The sequence below is a fragment of the Sturnira hondurensis genome, unplaced genomic scaffold, assembly GCF_014824575.4.
Source record: "Sturnira hondurensis isolate 20B ecotype Veracruz unplaced genomic scaffold, ASM1482457v3 Scaffold0000566, whole genome shotgun sequence".
In the NCBI taxonomy this organism is placed as follows: domain Eukaryota; kingdom Metazoa; phylum Chordata; class Mammalia; order Chiroptera; family Phyllostomidae; genus Sturnira; species Sturnira hondurensis.
In genome coordinates, this window is record NW_028073197.1 from 205,095 (window position 1) to 222,334 (window position 17,240).

Genomic DNA, 17,240 nt, shown 5'->3' on the forward strand with positions numbered 1-17,240 from the left:
GAAGGGGGGAATAGAACAACTGTAATGGTATAATCAATAAACTATATTTTTTAAAAAAAGATTTTATTTATTTATCTTTAGAGGGGAAGGCAAGGAGAGAGGGAGAGAAATATCAATGTGTGGTTGCCTCTCATGCATTCCCTGCTGGGAACTGGCCTGCAACCCAGTCATGTGTCCTGACTGGGAATCGAACCGCGGTTGTTTGGTTTGCAGGCCCACGCTCAATCCACTGAGCTATACCAGCCAGGGCTGAGTTAAATTTTAAAAGAAAACATACATAAATTAGTTCACTAACACAGCTATTAAAACAGGAAACCTAAAAGAAAAAAGAACAGTCCCATGACCAAAATAGATCCTAAAATGTTATCAGAGGAATAAAGTCTTAACCAAAATATCAATATAATTCTACTGTGTATCATTAGTTCTTACATTAAAAACAGAAGTAAGCTTTTAATATAATTGGTGTAGATCCTTCACTTCTGGTAAAACATGTTAAACAAAGGCAAATGGGGCTCCTACAACTCCTAAACCCAGTGTTCTTTTGTCCACCAATGGGTAAAACAAACTTGCATCCAGAGAAGAAAGAAATACAACCAATGTCAAGCTTTACCAATTTATTTTATACAAAACAGTAGCAATGTAGAATATGGGGATTATCTTCTGCTGTCACGCGCGCAAGTTGTGAACATTCCAAGCCAATGTTTACAGTTTGGAGGGAAGGCTAAACAATAGCATCAACCATGCTACTGAACATGGGAAACTTTTATTGAAAAAGATTAAAAATTAGATAGCAATGTCTTCATTATATTGCTCTCATTATTGAAGACTGAAGAAAAAGAAAAAGTCACTTAAGATTTAAAAAAAGAGGGAAAGGGCAAAACCAAGAGGCTGCTACAACACTGCCATACAGTCAAACCATCATACTTCAATAATTGCATACTTGATAGCAGCATTATTTTTACTGAACTGTGTGCAACTACAGTTAGAAACACATCAAAGAAAAATATCATGGCAGTCATTAATCAAAATCCAAAAGAAGAAAAGCAAACAAGAAATAACTCTAGAAGGAACACACTGTAAGTAGATGAACATTTACGGAGAATGAATCAATATCTACATCCGTGGACTGTTCCATTCTGCCCCAATAAGTGTCAACTCAAATTGTCAACTGTCTATTTTTTGGAGGATTTGAGTTTTTTCCAGTTCTTATTATACTGCATGCTTGGAACAAAGAGGGTCATAATAAATCCTTCTACACAATGAACTTTAAGTAGACAGCTGAAAATAAATTTACTACTTGTAAACACACACAAAAAAAATACAAGATTTTTTATCTTTAAACAATCAGTACTTCCAAAAGCACATTATCTTCTGTATCGACCTCTCTCCCCTCGGTCTCTGTCACGATCACATAATCGTTCTCTTTCTCTTTCTCTGTCACGTCCTCGATCTCGCTCTCTGTCTCTTCTGTTGTCTCTGGGGCGATCCCGCTCTCGTTCCCAATCTCTTTCACGAGGTCTACTTCTCCGACCACTGACAACAGCTTGTGTGCGACGAAGGAAATCATCCACCCTCATATCGTAATCGTGCTAGGAAAGGTAAGAAATTGTTTAGGTTATGTCAAATACCGGGCAAAATGTATGAGTCTCTATACTGTACTTACTGTCTGGTAGAAAGAATATAGATAATGCACTAAATGCATTAATTCACAGAAAGTAACTCTGAAATTTAACAATAGAATTTTCATGTTTTAATTCATTAGATACTTACAATAGAGGATTATACCTATCTCATTTTTAAAAAAACCACTCCAGGCAGTTTCCTAATGTAACTTTAATCCCTTTATAAGACTTAGGCCAGACTTCCAGCCCAGATGGAGGCGTAGATAGACACCCTGTGCCTCCTCGCACAACCAAAATTAAGGACAACAAAAATTTAGAAACAAACAACAACAACCAAAAAAAAACCCCCAACCAGAACTGACAGAAAATTGAACTGTACAGAAGTTCGACAACCACTCATCCAGACCAGTAAGGAGGGGTGGAGTCAGCGGCTAGCAGAGAGGGGTCCAGGCAGAAAGAAATGGTGGCTGGCGACCCAGGCACACAGGCGGTGGCTATAGGCAGACCCCGTGAGGCGAGCAAGGTAGTTGGTTGATCTCGGTTACACATACACGCCTAGATAAACCAGGCAAAAACAGGCAGTGAGACAGACCACGCAACCCAGGGTACCAGCGCCAGGAAATGAAGCCTAAAAGAACTGATGGAAAACATTTGTGGGGGTTGAGGACCCGGGAGAGACTCCCAGACTCACAGCACAGTTCAATGAAGAAACCCACAGGGTCCAAGAACATACACAAGCTCATCTACCCAGAAACCAGAGAAAGAAGGGCCCAATTTGCTTGAGGGAAGAAACAGAAGGGACTGAAATCCAAGAGAGTACAGAGGAAATGCCATTGTTCCCTCTCTGACCCCTCCCCCACATACAGCATCACAACCCAGCAAATGAGTTAACCCACCCTAGTGAACATCTAAGCCTCTGCCCCTCATACATAACAGGTGCAACCAGACCTCCCCCCAATCCCCCCAAAATGGCTCAAACCAAAGAACAGATCTAAGCCCCAAAGCCAATACATCTAAGCAACGAAGAGGTAACCAACCTATCATATGCACAGTTCAAAACACTGGTGATCAGGATGCTCACAGAACTGGTTAATTTTGGTCACAAATTAGATGAAAAAATGAAGGCTACACTAAATGAAGTGAAGCAAAATGCACAGGGAACCAATAGCGATGGGAAGAAAACTAGTACTCAAATCAATGGAGTGGACCAGAAGGAAGAAAAAAATGACCAAACAGAAAAGGAAGCAGCAAGAATTTTAAAAAATAAGAGGCTTAGGAACCTCCAAAACATCTTTAAATGTTCCAACATCCAAATTATAGGGGTACCAGAAGGGGAAGAGGAAGAATAACAAGTAGAAAACTTATCTGAACAAATAATAAAGGAGAACTTCCCCAATCTGGCAAAGGAAATACACTTCCAGGAAGTCCAGGAAGCTCAGAGAATCCCAAAGAAGGTGGACCCAAGGAGGAACACACCAAGGCACATCATAATTACATTACCCAAGATAAAATGAAGGAAAGAATCCTAGAAGCAGCAAGAGATGAGGGGACAGTCACCTACAAAGGAGTTCTCATCAGACTGTCAGCTGATCTCTCAAAAGAGACCTTCCAGGCAAGAAGGGGCTGGAAAGAAGTATTCCAAGTCATGAAATCCAAAGACCTACAGCCAAGATTGCTCTATCCGGCAAAGCTTTCATTTAGAATGGAAGGGCACATAAAGTGCTTCTCAGATAAGGTCAAGTTCAAGGACTTCATCATCACCAAGCCCTTATTACATGAAATGTTAACGGGACTTACCTAAGAAAAAGGAGTTAAAATATAAAACAGCAAAAAGACAGCAAACTCACAGTTATTAACAACCACACCTAAAACAAAAGTAAACTAAGCAAACAACTAGAATAAGAACAGAACCACAAAAATGGAGATCACATGGAGGGTTAGCAATAGGGGAGTGGGAGGAAAGAGGGGAAGAAGGTACAGAAAATAAGCAGCATAGACGGTAGGTAGAAAATAGAGGGAGGGCAAGAATAGCATGGGAAATGTAGAAGCTAAAGAATTTATGACACACGGACATGAACTAAAGGAGGGGAATGTGGGTGGAAGGGGGTGTGCAAGGTGGAGGGGAATGAAGAGGGGACATAGGATAACCGTAATAGAGTAATCAATAAAATATATTTTTAAAAAAGATTTAGGCAAAAATAATCACCTACTAATGACTGTCCAGTACATCATGCATATATGCAAATCATCATGCTAAATGTCACCGATGTTTTTCTGTTAACAGGTAAACCCTACTGATAACTTTCTCCTTTGATGCTACAAAGCAACACACAGATAACCTATCCTTTTAAGGTAAAATTAAGAATTCCCAGAATCTAGATTTTCTTTCAAACTAAACCATTGTTGATGACAAATAACTTATGAAATTTGAAAGAACTTTACGAAAATATGAATTTCAGGTAAGATTGTAGATTCCACAAAGAGCTAGTCAGTAACACACAAAAGGCTGCAGAGGACAAGGATAAGATGAGCACACTAAGTGAGATGCAAGCTGTCATTGTCACTAGTTCTAAGCTTGACCCCTGCTCTAGCTTTCTTCTTTTAATTCTCAACTCACCTCTACTTAGGAAACTTAATTCTCTTTTCAAAGCTCAACATAAATATACAGAAGAGTCAAAAACAATTCTACATTACTTTTTATATAATGAATATGTACCATATAAGCATTAGTCAGGATTCTCAAACTGTTTTTACTGAACTAAGATTAAATGTCCTAATATGATGTGATTTTGAAGCATGAATATCTTTGTTAGGATAAGGTAGTGATTTTCACAACAAGTGAGCTGCCATAATTTTTAAAACATGCAACACCCAACTATTTAGTCAGGCATGCTGAGCCCCCCCGCCCCGATATTGTCAAATAAAAAAATTACAACAGCCAACACACAATAGCCATCCAGTGTGAATGCCGTGTTGAACCATAAATGTGTAGGTATTATATAATAGAGTTGTACCTTACCGGTCACACTACATTATAAAGTTGTGTCTGATTGGCTATTTCTTGGTACCAGAAATCCTTATATACAAGTATAGGTAACTGATTTTTCAAAAAGTCACTTTAAGTTCAATTAAAAAAAATTTTTTTTAAGTCACAGGGAACCAATAGCAATGGGAAGAAAACTAGTACTCAAATCAATGGAGTGGACCAGAAGGAAGAAAAAAATGACCAAACAGAAAAGCAAAAGGGGTGGGTTATTATTATTACTATTTTGTAAATTGATCGAAATTATGGCTATTATAACGTTCTTTGGCATGCCACAGAAGTTTAGTAGTTTATGTGTGCCATGAGATGAAAAAGGTTGAAAATCTTTTTCATCTGGGATAAGGAAAATTACTGGGATAAGGAAAATCAGTGGGATAAGGAAAGTATATCCTTTGTGAAACAGATGAAAGTATATTAAATATAGGGGAGGATGCTACTGGGCACAATGACCCTCTCAAATACGCATACTCTTTATCTAAGTGGGAAGATAAAAGGATATTTATTTGACCCAGCACAAACCCCATCTCGTGTGTGTGTGTGTGTGTGTGTGTGTGCACGCACATGCCTAGGTTTAAGGGCTGGTGGGCGAAATCCCAAACTGTATATCCTATTTTAAGAACCAAACTACCTTTCAAAGGCTACCAAACTTGCACATGAAAGAATTATGCTAACAAGTGCCAGGAGACAATTTCATTTTTAAAAATAAAAGCACTATTAAGGAAAAACTGAATACCATTTAATAAAGTCAGCCTCACTAGTTTAAAAACAAAAAACTCAAACTACACATTGTCATTCATTCATCCTCTTTTTTAAGTGGTTTTACGTGGACAAAAAAGCTTTCATATCAAATTATTAGAACCAGTAACTAAGTACAATTTACTCTTCTGTTATATCATAACATGTTTGTTATTTACTACCATCATCCCACAAATCAGAGATAGGGAGGTGAAATAGTTCCCTTGGTTACTAGTTTTAACAAAATTTGGCAGAAGCAAATAACAAAATGAGATTGGAAATTTTCCTGTTAACTACCTGAATATACACCATCTATCCTATGAACATTGAGTCGGTCAGAACATACAAAAATCTTAGAAATACCTATTTGCAATATTAATTGCACAATAAGCCAAGACACAAAATATCCTACTACACCACACCCCTAGAACAATGCCTAAGAGCTGTATGTAGGAGTTGCCTAAAACTTAAGCAGTGCTTGATCAATAAATGTAGTTAGTCTACATTGTAGACTACAAATGTAGACTAACTACATTAGTCTACAAATGTAGTTAGTCTATTTAAATAATCCAAAGGGATTAAGCCATTTTTAATAAACAAGTTGTGAATTACTCCAAAACAGCTTGCAGTAAGGATATGAAACAATCCACTACTCAAAATAACATGACAGCCTCTACATTTAAATGATCTACAATTCTAAGTAGTTCCCTCACACTTTTGCCTTCTTATACACTTACTACTCGTTTATCTCTGTATCTTGCTTCATGTGGTACTGGATGATGTCCTGAGTAAGGGGGATGAGCTTGAGGAGGTGGAGCATGGTGCTGATAGTAAGGATGATGTGGAGGTTGTTCCATTCCCGGATAAGGAGTCTAAAAAAAAACCCCAGAAAACAAAAGCCCTCTTCTGTAAGTATTTACCAAATATCATTATAAACAAACCACCCACCCCAAACAAATATTTAATCTGTCTGTACTAGCCATCTACTTTGATGGCATAAAGGTTCTTCAAAATATTCTTTATCTGCTTGTTAAGAATATGTGCATAATAAACTCTAATTGCACATTTTTGAGATTTAACATGTTTATTCTTTAATCTGCTACCATTTAAATACTAACAGAAATAGCGAACCGTTATATACTACGTATGAGCACTGTCAGCACTGTCCTAATAAGCACTTTACATCTCATTTAATTCTCACAGCAACCATATGAAACAGGTACTATTTTTTAAAATATTTTTTTTTTTATTTATCTTTAGAGGGGAAGGGAAGGAGAGAGGGAGAGAAACATCAATGTATGGTTGCCTCTAGTGTGTCCCCTGCCGGGAACTGGCCTGCAACCCAGGCATGTGCCCTGACTGGGAAGTGAACCGAGATCATGTGGTTCTCAGGCCCGTGCTCAATCCACTGAGCTATACCAGCCAGGGCATGAAACAGATACTATTATTCCTAATTTACAAAAGGCAAAACTGAGGCACCGGTTGGCTAGGTAACTTGCTTAAAATCACATTCAAACAAGGGGGTGAAGCTGGGACACAACATGAAGCAGTGTGGCTCTAGAATCAGTCCTCTTAACCATGATGTAAATATCTATAGTTAAAAAAAAAGCCTAGTAGCTAATAAACTTTTAAATTGATTGTAAATTGATTAAGGGTAATTCAAAGGTTGCTTCCCTTGTTAGTGCCAAGATGTTACTAAATTTTTGTTTTAAATTTCATGGAATTTAAAAAAAAATTTTAATTCATCTATCTGCATATAGGCCCTTAAGTAAAACAAAAGTCAGACAAAGAGGCCACATTACAGGTGGCATTATTTTTTAAAGGGTAAAAAATAATAATTATTTAAATTTCCAAGTGTCTTATTTCTTGGAAATTAATGTTTCAGCTATACCTTAAAATGTACTCTAAGAAGAATACACAGTTTTCTTAAACGGAAATATTAAAAACTATCAACAGGGTTTAATTAACCTTATTTTATAGAGAGTATATACTGAATACAAGGATCAGGCACTATACTGAACTTTGCACATATTTCTGAGTTTAGCTTCTCACCTATCTTATGAGACCAACACTATTCTATTAAGTATTAAGCCATACAAGGATAGGTACAATGCTCATTTCGCTCACCAATGGATAATCGGAACAAGCACAGTGCCCTGTAGAGAGTAGGTACTAAATATTCCTTTGATGAGCCAAAGAATGAACCAATGTTTCTTGAGTTTTACATTCAAGGAAATGAAGAATGGACTTATAAAACTTGCCCAAGGTCAGAATTGAAAAGGTAAGATATGAACCCAGGCAGCATTTGTACCACTAGCCACCTACAATAGGCCATAACCCTTGTCAATTAAACTGCTATCAACACAAATCAAATTATTTCTTAGTCTTTAGTTTTAAAAACAGCATATCATTATTTATTACCAAAGATATATACTTAAGTCTAAGAATATTTCATGTTAGCAATCAAAATACACAGAACAGCAAACGAAGTTAAATTATTTGCAAAAACAGAATACAAACCATTCCTTGCCAAGGTGGTGGTGGTCCCATGTTATGAAATTCCCTCACATAATCATTGTAGGACTAAAACAAAAGATGATAATATCAATAACAGAAATAAAACTCAAAACTACAAAAATAAATCAGATCTTGATTTTATGTACTTTTAACGTATGAAATGAAATGCTTACCCCATTTAAAAACACATCTCGGCGAACTCCTGAAAATCGTCTGTTGGGAATAAGATTTGTGAAACTAAATTCAGGTAATTCATAAACTAGTTCCAAGAATGTAATTCAAAACTAAGCAAGAGTGAACCAAACTTACCTGTCTACTTCCTGGTATCGTGGGTCCTTTAAATACCCTGTTCAAACATCAAGCATTTTAGTAAATGAAATTTATAGTTCTCATTATGGCATCATAATTAAACCTTCCTTACCACTCATCTCAATTCTTCCCATGAATACTGTGATGCTATTAAGTCATACTATTATTGCATTATTCCATTTTCAGATTTTCTTCTCAGATTACATGATAATCTAGAAAGTAATAATTTACTGGTATCAGAGACTTATAAACTGGTAGAGGCTTTCGTATGGATCTTCTAAATCCACACCCCAATTTTCGCTAGATAGAAAATTTCTTCATTCTGCACCATAAGGAAAGTAAGGGCAAAGGAATTATCTTGAGGACACTGCAATAGAATTTCTTTAAAACAAATGTTTACCTTCTACCTGAATATACATATACACAGTCTTACTAGGTCAGTCATACTTTTAAAAAATGCAAACTTAAAGGGAAGAAAAACAAAACTGCAAAAATGAGACGTATAGATTTTAAATGAAAGAACTATAGAAATAAAAATATTTTCCCACCACCTTTTAGTAAGTCCTCAGCGTATTAAAACATAAAAAATCTGAGTGGCCACGTTACTGGAGAAAACGCAGTTTTACTCCCCGCACCACCTGTTCTGAAGAAGAGTGAAGCTCATTTAAGCCACTTGTTACATAACAGTGCTGTTATGCTCATTAACACCAATTTCCAAATTACCTAATTTTTATAAATGTATCGCGACATAAAATAAATATCTTCTTGTAAATAACACTTTTTAATCCGGCAAGGAAAAGAATAACCGAGATGCTGGCTTTTATGTTACAAAGTATTTCCCATACCTCTCTAAAAACAAAGTCAAAACTTTTTATTCAGAAAAATATAGCATAATTTCAACTTCCTATCAAAGCTATGTACACATGAAATACTAAATATCATAGGAAATAAAAAGTATAAAGTGTAAGATTACTGCTTTCCCTACTATACCTAACCTTTTGCAATAATTATAAATTAGCAAAAGCAGATAATTAACAGATTTATGGTAATGAGTCACACTAGGAAAAATGAGATAACCTTAAGGAGAGAAAACTACTAGGTGAGGACTACTAATAACTTCCTAAAGTTTAGTAGTCATGTCCTAGATTTATCACTTTTACAACTACACAACTACAACAGAAGTTTTTGTGTTTTGGTTGTTTAATCATTTTAAGTCAAATATCTGCAGGATTATAAAATATTAACCTGGTCTCTGGTGAAACTCAGGGGCATAGTCAATCCTTGGTTTCTTTCTGCTGTTATGAATATCATAATCTTCTGGTCGACGCCTACACAAATTAGACATATTAGAAATTAAACCAAAAACTGCTGGAAGAACAAATAGCAAAGCAAGAGTTTCTGACAGAAATAAGTACAAAAAATTGCCCATTATTTACTCTAAAATTTTCTCAAATTACTATAAATCAATTTTTAAGTATACTGCTAGAAGTAGATATTCTCTGCAATCCTCATGCTATGAAGAGACAGCTGGAAAGAGGAATCTGCTCAAAATAGGTAAATCACATTTTAATGCTCTAAACAAAAGTGAATGACCCACCTTAAACTAATTTAAATATCCAATTTAACAATTAGTACACTTTCCCAAATGAAGTCTCCATTCAAGTGAAAAAGAAAGGAAAAAATACTCTATCATTACACAATAGTAACTTTAAAAACTACATATTTAAACTTATTAATGTCATTTTAGGATAAGACAACAAAATTATGAATGTCTTAAGTATTTTTCTTCTCTTTGCACAAAATTGTACTTTCAGATCATACAGAAAATTTGGTACTTATTAAAAGTGACTTTACAAGAAAGTTTTGAAATTCTTAATACTATGAAAAATAAGTTTCTATATTTAATAACATTTAAGAATTAAGGGAATTTCTTCCAGAGACAATGCCTTAAAATAAAACTGCCAAGTAATGAGGCAGAGTTTTAACAGAGTTCATAAAAGAAGTTCAAAGTATTCTTTAGGAAGTAAAATTTTACTCTCTGCAGTGTTGCCCTCTACTGCCTTCCATAAGTCTTAATATTTAATGTAATACATAATTAAATACACTTCATTTTTACTTAGCATTTAAGAAAGGGCTACACAAAATTTTTAAATATTTCAAATTATTTCAAAATATTTCAAATTTTTTAGTATTTCAATATTTCAAATTTCTAAGGTAACAAATATGTTTACCCTTAATGTCCAAAAACTCTACCATACCAAAAACTGTCAAACCTGGCATAGCTAGTTTTCCAGCTATTTTTGAGTATCCATTATTTGCATTAACTTTCGCAACACAAGTTCAACGTAAACTTAAGTGCAATTACCCCAAGCCCCACCCCCAACAGAATAAAACAGTTGCAACTACAATAAATAAGACTAAGAAAATTAAAAGCTGGTTTAAAAAATAAACATACCGCTTTCTTGTAGTTTGGGGAGTGCATTTACGACCGGTATAAAACATGATAGTAACAGTTCATATAGTAGTCCAACTACTGACTTTAAGCTGTAAGCCACATACATACATGGAGGCCCTGGCAGGCTTGAGAGAAGGTGTAGTGGTGTAATAAGTATAGTTTGCAGTCCATTGCAAAACTGAGGTAAAAACTTCACTTGTATGTACTGTATTGCACTGGAAACCTCTTAGCTTAAAACTTCAAAAGACATCTTGGTGCTCAGTCCTTTTAAGCCAGAAAATAAGGGGGCTCTGCCAGGTTTCCTCCTACCTACTCGACAGTGTCCTTTTTAAGCTCAAAGGAATGGGGACTCTTGTTGGATTATCTGTACCTACCACAGGATGTTTCCATCAAAAGGAAACGTAACCAAAGGTTTCATCCCATCAACCACACATCCAATAGTCTTTAGCAGAATATTTTAGATTAGCTGTATGCAAATCTATACAGGGGAAGGTGTTGGGTAGAAGGGCTTAACTCAGTCCTTTGCAAAGCCTTCTCCAATTCTGCAACAAGTTAAACCCCCTTTTCCTGGAAAATGATGTTTAGTTCATAAAGTAGTGATCAATAACCATGGCGATCCTCTAAAAAACACTTTTAAGTCCACAGGTACTGCCAGCATCTGGAAAAGTTGTAAACAGACACAGCAACAGCCCTTCCTTTTGGTTTGTTGCCGGGTCTCCCAGGGCCACTTGATCCCCTTTGGAAAGGACCTATTTTCAGAAGCTCAGCAAGATGTATGAATTCACTGGGTACAGGTTAGAGAATATCTGGCAATGGGGTTACCACATCACGGTGATAAAATCTGAAACAGTCCCAATAATGCTCCTCTTGAATATCAAAATAACTTAAAATATTTTATCCTCTAAATGAGGCGTCATCTTCTGAAAAAACATTAGTGATCCTTTATAAAAGTCCCATATCTCATAAGGGTATCCAGAGACACACCTGCAAGAAAAGGCTTTTTACAAAATATTAACATTTTTTGTGAATAAAGACTTCCTCCTCTTCCTCTTTTCTAGCCTGTTTTTAGTGACAAAGGCCCACCTCATTTCCATTTTATACATTGCATTATCAGAATTTCAACTAATCTAAACTGGATAATACTCTTTAGCAAATAATTTTTCTGCATAAGGAAAGATCCCCATTTTCCTCTTGAAAAATGACTGAGATCAAGGTGACCATGTGAAATCCTCAATGAAGCCACAAACTAGTCCATGCAGCTTGATTTGAGGATTTTCTCTTTCTTCTTTACCGCTGGACAAACTTTTGACGAATCACATTCCTCCATCATGTTATTCTGATACATGTGCCTATTATCAGTCCAAAGAACGTTTCTAACCTTCCCACATCCCGGACTGGTTCTCGACGGGATGGACGTCCTCTTGATCGGGGCTGAGAATGCATTCTTCTCTTGTGACGCATTTTATGAATGACCTGATACAAGTCAATACTTTCATCAGGGGGAAATAGAAGACAAAGCTGGGTTCCACATTCGAGTTCAATTTCCTAGAATAGGAAAGTACAAGATGAAAATAGAGGAAACTTTTAATAAATGTGTATTTTCCTGATATACAAGAATAAAAACAGAGTTTTGGAGGTTTCCTTCCAGAAACTGGCAATTACATGGGATTCCAATAAATCTCCTTGAAAGGAGGTTTAATGTTGAAACTTTTCAACATTGTTTCCTGTCCAATAAGAGCGAAACTAAATTGTGTAGAATCACCAGTTAAATATACAAATGCAATTGCTTAAAATTCTGAAACAACTGCCCTCTGCAGATTATTTCTCTGTACAAAATACAGAAATACCAGGACAAAGGTATCCATCCATCTAATATAGTGGAGGAAAAACATGTTATGTTAGTGTGTGCCACAACTTTAATAATTATAAACTGCTAAATGCACTGAAATCCATTAGATTAACCACAAACACATAACAGTCTGTGGAATTTTAAAATTTAAGTTTTATTTTCCAACAACCATCATTTTCACTTATGAGCAGTGAAAAATTATTTCTGTTCAAAATTACCTACAGAAACTATGAGAGTCAAAGGTTTGAATTTTAAATAACCACACATTTTTTATTTCATTCAACTTGACAATCTCAGTACTCATAACCGATCTTTTTATAAAGCTTCCTTCTATTCAGAAAACAAAAGCAAAGATGTTCATTGATATTTCTAAGTTCAGAATATCAGTAATAATATAAAGAAAATTCAGGCCAATTCTCTTCAAAACTTTTCTTTCAATTGTATTAATGAAAGTACCATATAAAGCTTCCAACATTAGTGCAAGTCTTATTAGTCAGTCATTAATCACAGTAATCATAAACTCTAAATAAGAACATTTTCCCTTAATACTGCACACACAGTCTTTCAGAAAATAATTTAAAACGTCCTTCAATAAAGGTCTTAAAAAGTGTTGATTAAATGTGTTTTTAAAAGAATTAAAATAGCAAACCTGTCCATCACGTCCAATCTTTACTGGTTTGTGTTCATTCCAAGGATTGGTGAGATGAGCCGACTTGGTGAAGGGTAATTCACGCCTAAATACAAAGTAATAGTAATTACCTTCTTTTGCAGAATACTTTAAGGACCTTATGTTACTTTCACTAGTCAATCCCTATGTTAATCATGATTTAAATGTGACTAAAATTTAAGAATCACTTAGAATGGTAGAGCTATTCCCCAGAGGAGCCCCTTCAGACATGCGCTCTTTCCACATTCTCCATTCTGAGCGCACTCAAAAAAAAAAAAAAAAAAGGTAAGTAACACACTGCTTAAGAGTATGAGCTTGGAAACAATCTGGAGTTTGAGTTCTAGCTCTTTCTCATGCAACTTCTCTGAGTTTTCTTCATCTTATAAACAAGGATAGCACCTCCTACTTCATATTTGTTTTAAGCAGTTTGCAAATGAAATGACATATAAAAATATTTAGTGTATTCCTTGATTCTGTGTACTCAAAAAATTTGTATTTTTTATTAACTGATAAACAAAGAGTTGAGTCTTAACCCAAGTAGTTAACACCAAATGAAAATAAATGTCCCCTATTCTTGCTTGGTTCAGGGGCTGTTTTACCAGATTCAAGTGTCTTCCCCCTTTCAATAAGGCAATTAATCATTACCCATCATTCTTAGAATAGCTCTTAATAAAAATGTTTGTTTAAAAATCTATGTATTTGTATGTATTAATTATCCCCTACTTACACTATAGTGCAGTATTCTAGTATATCATTTTAAACAAATTCTAACTCTTCTAAGCCAAAATGGCTGCGTAGGGGCAAAATGGTCTGACCAACCTAAAAAAAAAGATATCCTGTATTTTTTTAGTTCTTTATCAACCTAGCAAAATACTGAAAGCAAACATGACATTTAAAAAATACTTGTTAGTTGTCAGGGAACAATAAAAAATTAGAAGCATTTGATTAAGTTTTATCTATTTGTGCATAAAATGAGTTAATGCCAAAATAAATAAATGCTTTAAAAACTATTATATCTACAATACAAATGAAACTGCTCAGCAAAAGGACATACATAGATAAATAAGGTAAAGAGCTGTTTTCATCCCTACTCTTTTTTCCATAGCTATTAAAGAATAAACAAGCTCACACAATTATTTTGTAAAAAACAGGAGTTTCATTTTGTTTTTAATGTCAATAGCCATATCTTTTTTGAAGAGAAAAATAATCGGAAAATCCAGTGGCACTGCAGTAAGCCTGAAAGTCACATGGCCCAGAAATGCCTCTGGTGGAATGACAAGGCAGGGTTACAGTATCTGAAGCAATGAGAAGGGCTTATAGCAAAAGCAAAATGGAGAAGGAAAAGCACAAGCAAGTAAGCTGGTGCAGTGAACAACCCATATAATCACTTACTTTAATCTTAAATGAACTTCCTTAAAGATGAATACTGAATGCTCAAATTTTGGGTAACATCTTTAAACCTCAGAAAAAACTCTGACATTTACAGGAAAAAGTATAAAAAGAAGTACAACTAAGGTTATAGCACTACTGTAATAAGGTGGCATGCTCTGTGGCGGTGGTGATGATATGAATGTATGAGGGAAGTGGGCAGTGAATGATGCATATGCCCACTAGGTATTACCAAAAGACTAGGACTCTTAGTCTAATACAAATCTGAATACTTCACACATCAAAACTGGTTCAAGAGCACACAAAATATTAATGAGATGAATGATATGGCTTTGTACCTCTTCTGTTGCTAAATACATTTCAAACAAGTTGGTAAATTAACCAGTAAGTCAATGAAAAGGAACATGAAAACAATAATCTACAAATAAATAAAGTCCACCTTCTAAAATGTATAAACAAATTTACTTATCAATAATGTGAAAATAAGCCCTCGCTGGTGTAGCTCAGTGGATTGAGCGCAGGCCTGCGAACCAGAGGATCGCAGTTTGATTCCCAGTCAGGGCACATGCCTGGGTTGCAGGCCAATTCCCAGCAGGGGACACACAAGAGGCAACCATACATTGATATTTCTTTCCCTCTCTCCTTCCCTTCCCCTATAAATAAAATCTTTAAAAATAATAATAATAATGTGAAAATAATGTCAAAAGAAGTCACACTAAAAACAAATTCACGGAACTTCCGCCAAGATGGAGGCATAGGTGGAAACACTGTGCCTTCTCCCACAACCAAGTTTGAATACAACAAAGGTTTGGAGAACAAAGACAGCAAAAAACAGAAAACTGAGTTATACGGAAGTCCTACAACCACTAACCTTTCAACCGGGATGGTAAGAGGGGCGGAACCAGCAGCGAGCAGGGTCGGGCAGGACAGATCCCCGGACCTGGACGCGCAGGCAGCCCGGAACCAGTTGGGTGCGGGGCAGACTGACCACGGTCGCACATTCGTGCACAGTTAGATGGACCACACAGGCCCCAGGGGGCGAGGGCTGACGGCAGTGGCACGCTCGAGTGCAGTGGGACGAAACACTCGGGCCGGTAACAGTGGCAGCTGCAGTAACTGTGGGGGCCTCGGAGGGAGGCGGCAGACTAGACGCCATTGCTCCTCTTTGACCCCGCCCCCACATACAGCATCACAACCCAGTGACTTAGTTGCCCTGCTCTAGTGAACACCTTAGGGCTCCGATCCTGCTACACAACAGGCACAACAGCCCAAAAGATGGCGCAATTAGAACTCAAAGTCCCAGAGCTGATAACTCTCAGCAACTGAGAAATTGCAAGCCTCTCAGAAGCATAATTCAAGACACTGTTTATCAGGATGCTCACAGAACTGGATGATTATAGTCACAAATTAGAGTAACATATGAAGGCTAAACTAATTGAAATGAAGGGAGATACACAGGAAACCAAGAGCAATGGAAAGGAAACTGGGACTCAAATCAATGGAGTGGACCAGAAGGAAGAACGAAAAATCCAACCAGAAAGGAATGAAGAAATGAAAATTCAAAAAAATGAGGAGAGGCTTAGGAACCTCCAGGACATCTTTAAAAGTTCCAACATCCGGATTATAGGGCTACCAGAAGGGAGAAAGAAACAGCCATGAGTGGAACACTTATTTGAACAAATAATAGGAGAACTATTATTAAGAACAAATAATAAGGAGAACTTCCTCAGTTTGGCAAAGGACACAGACTTCCAGGAAAACCAGGACACTCAGAGAGTCCCAAAGAAGTTGGACCCAAGAAGGAACACACCAAGGCACATCATCATTACATTAGCCAAGACTAAAATGAAGGAGAGAATCCTAGAAGCAGCAAGAGATAAGGGGACAGTCACCTATAAAGGAGTACCCATCAGACTGTCAGTGGATTTCTCAAAAGAGACCTTACAGGCAAGAAGGGGCTGGAAAGAAGTATTCCAAGTCATGAAATCCAAAGACCTACAGCCAAGATTGCTTCATCCAGCAAAACTTTCATTTAGGATTGAAGGACAGATAAAGTGCTTCTCAGACAAGGTCAAGTTCAAGGAGTTCATCATCAACAAGCCCTTATTTTATGAAATGCTAAAGGGACTTATATAAGAAAAAGAAGATGAAAAATGTTAACAGTGAAAGGACAGCAAACACAGTTATTAACCACCGCACCTAAAACAAAAGCAAACCAAGAGGACAGCTATATCAGGAGTGGAACCACAGAAATGAAGAACACATTGAGGGTTAGCAACAGGGGAGTGGGAGGAGGAGAAGGGGGGAGAAGGCACAGAAAATAGCATAGACAGTAGGTAGAAAATAGATAGGGGGAGGGCAAGAATAGTGGGGGAAATATAGAATCTAAAGAACTTGAGACACGTGGTTATAAACTAAGGGGGGGAGAATGGTGGGGGAGGGAGTGTGCGGGTGGAGGGAAATGAAGGGGGGAATAGAACAACTGTAATGGTATAATCAATAAAATATATTAAAAATAAATATAAAAAATAAAATAAAAACAAATTCACTGCAACCAATTTAAAACTGGGCGATTATATTTTCCTCCTATTCTTAAGCATCATTTCCAAATACTTTGCAGGTACACCAATAATATTTCTAGTTATAAAAACATA

At 36.4% G+C, this 17,240-nt stretch overlaps 1 protein-coding gene across 3 annotated transcripts in view; it reads right to left on the reverse strand.

Annotated features, from left to right (window-relative positions):
• Window positions 1–599: 599 nt before the first annotated feature.
• YTHDC1 (YTH N6-methyladenosine RNA binding protein C1) overlaps window positions 600–17,240 on the reverse strand; it is a 37,385-nt gene continuing 20,744 nt past the window's right edge. For 2 of the 3 annotated variants that reach the window (XM_037041958.1, XM_037041948.1), the window contains 8 exons: window positions 13,180–13,264; window positions 12,060–12,226; window positions 9,472–9,554; window positions 8,227–8,263; window positions 8,091–8,154; window positions 7,921–7,983; window positions 6,138–6,272; window positions 600–1,589 (listed from right to left, as the gene is read on the reverse strand). In XM_037041958.1, coding sequence (XP_036897853.1) covers window positions 1,365–1,589; window positions 6,138–6,272; window positions 7,921–7,983; window positions 8,091–8,154; window positions 8,227–8,263; window positions 9,472–9,554; window positions 12,060–12,226; window positions 13,180–13,264 — 859 coding nt within the window. In that variant the 3' untranslated portion in view covers window positions 600–1,364. The remainder of the gene's footprint in view (window positions 1,590–6,137; window positions 6,273–7,920; window positions 7,984–8,090; window positions 8,155–8,226; window positions 8,264–9,471; window positions 9,555–12,059; window positions 12,227–13,179; window positions 13,265–17,240) is intronic. The other variant, XM_037041956.1, reaches the window with a different exon arrangement.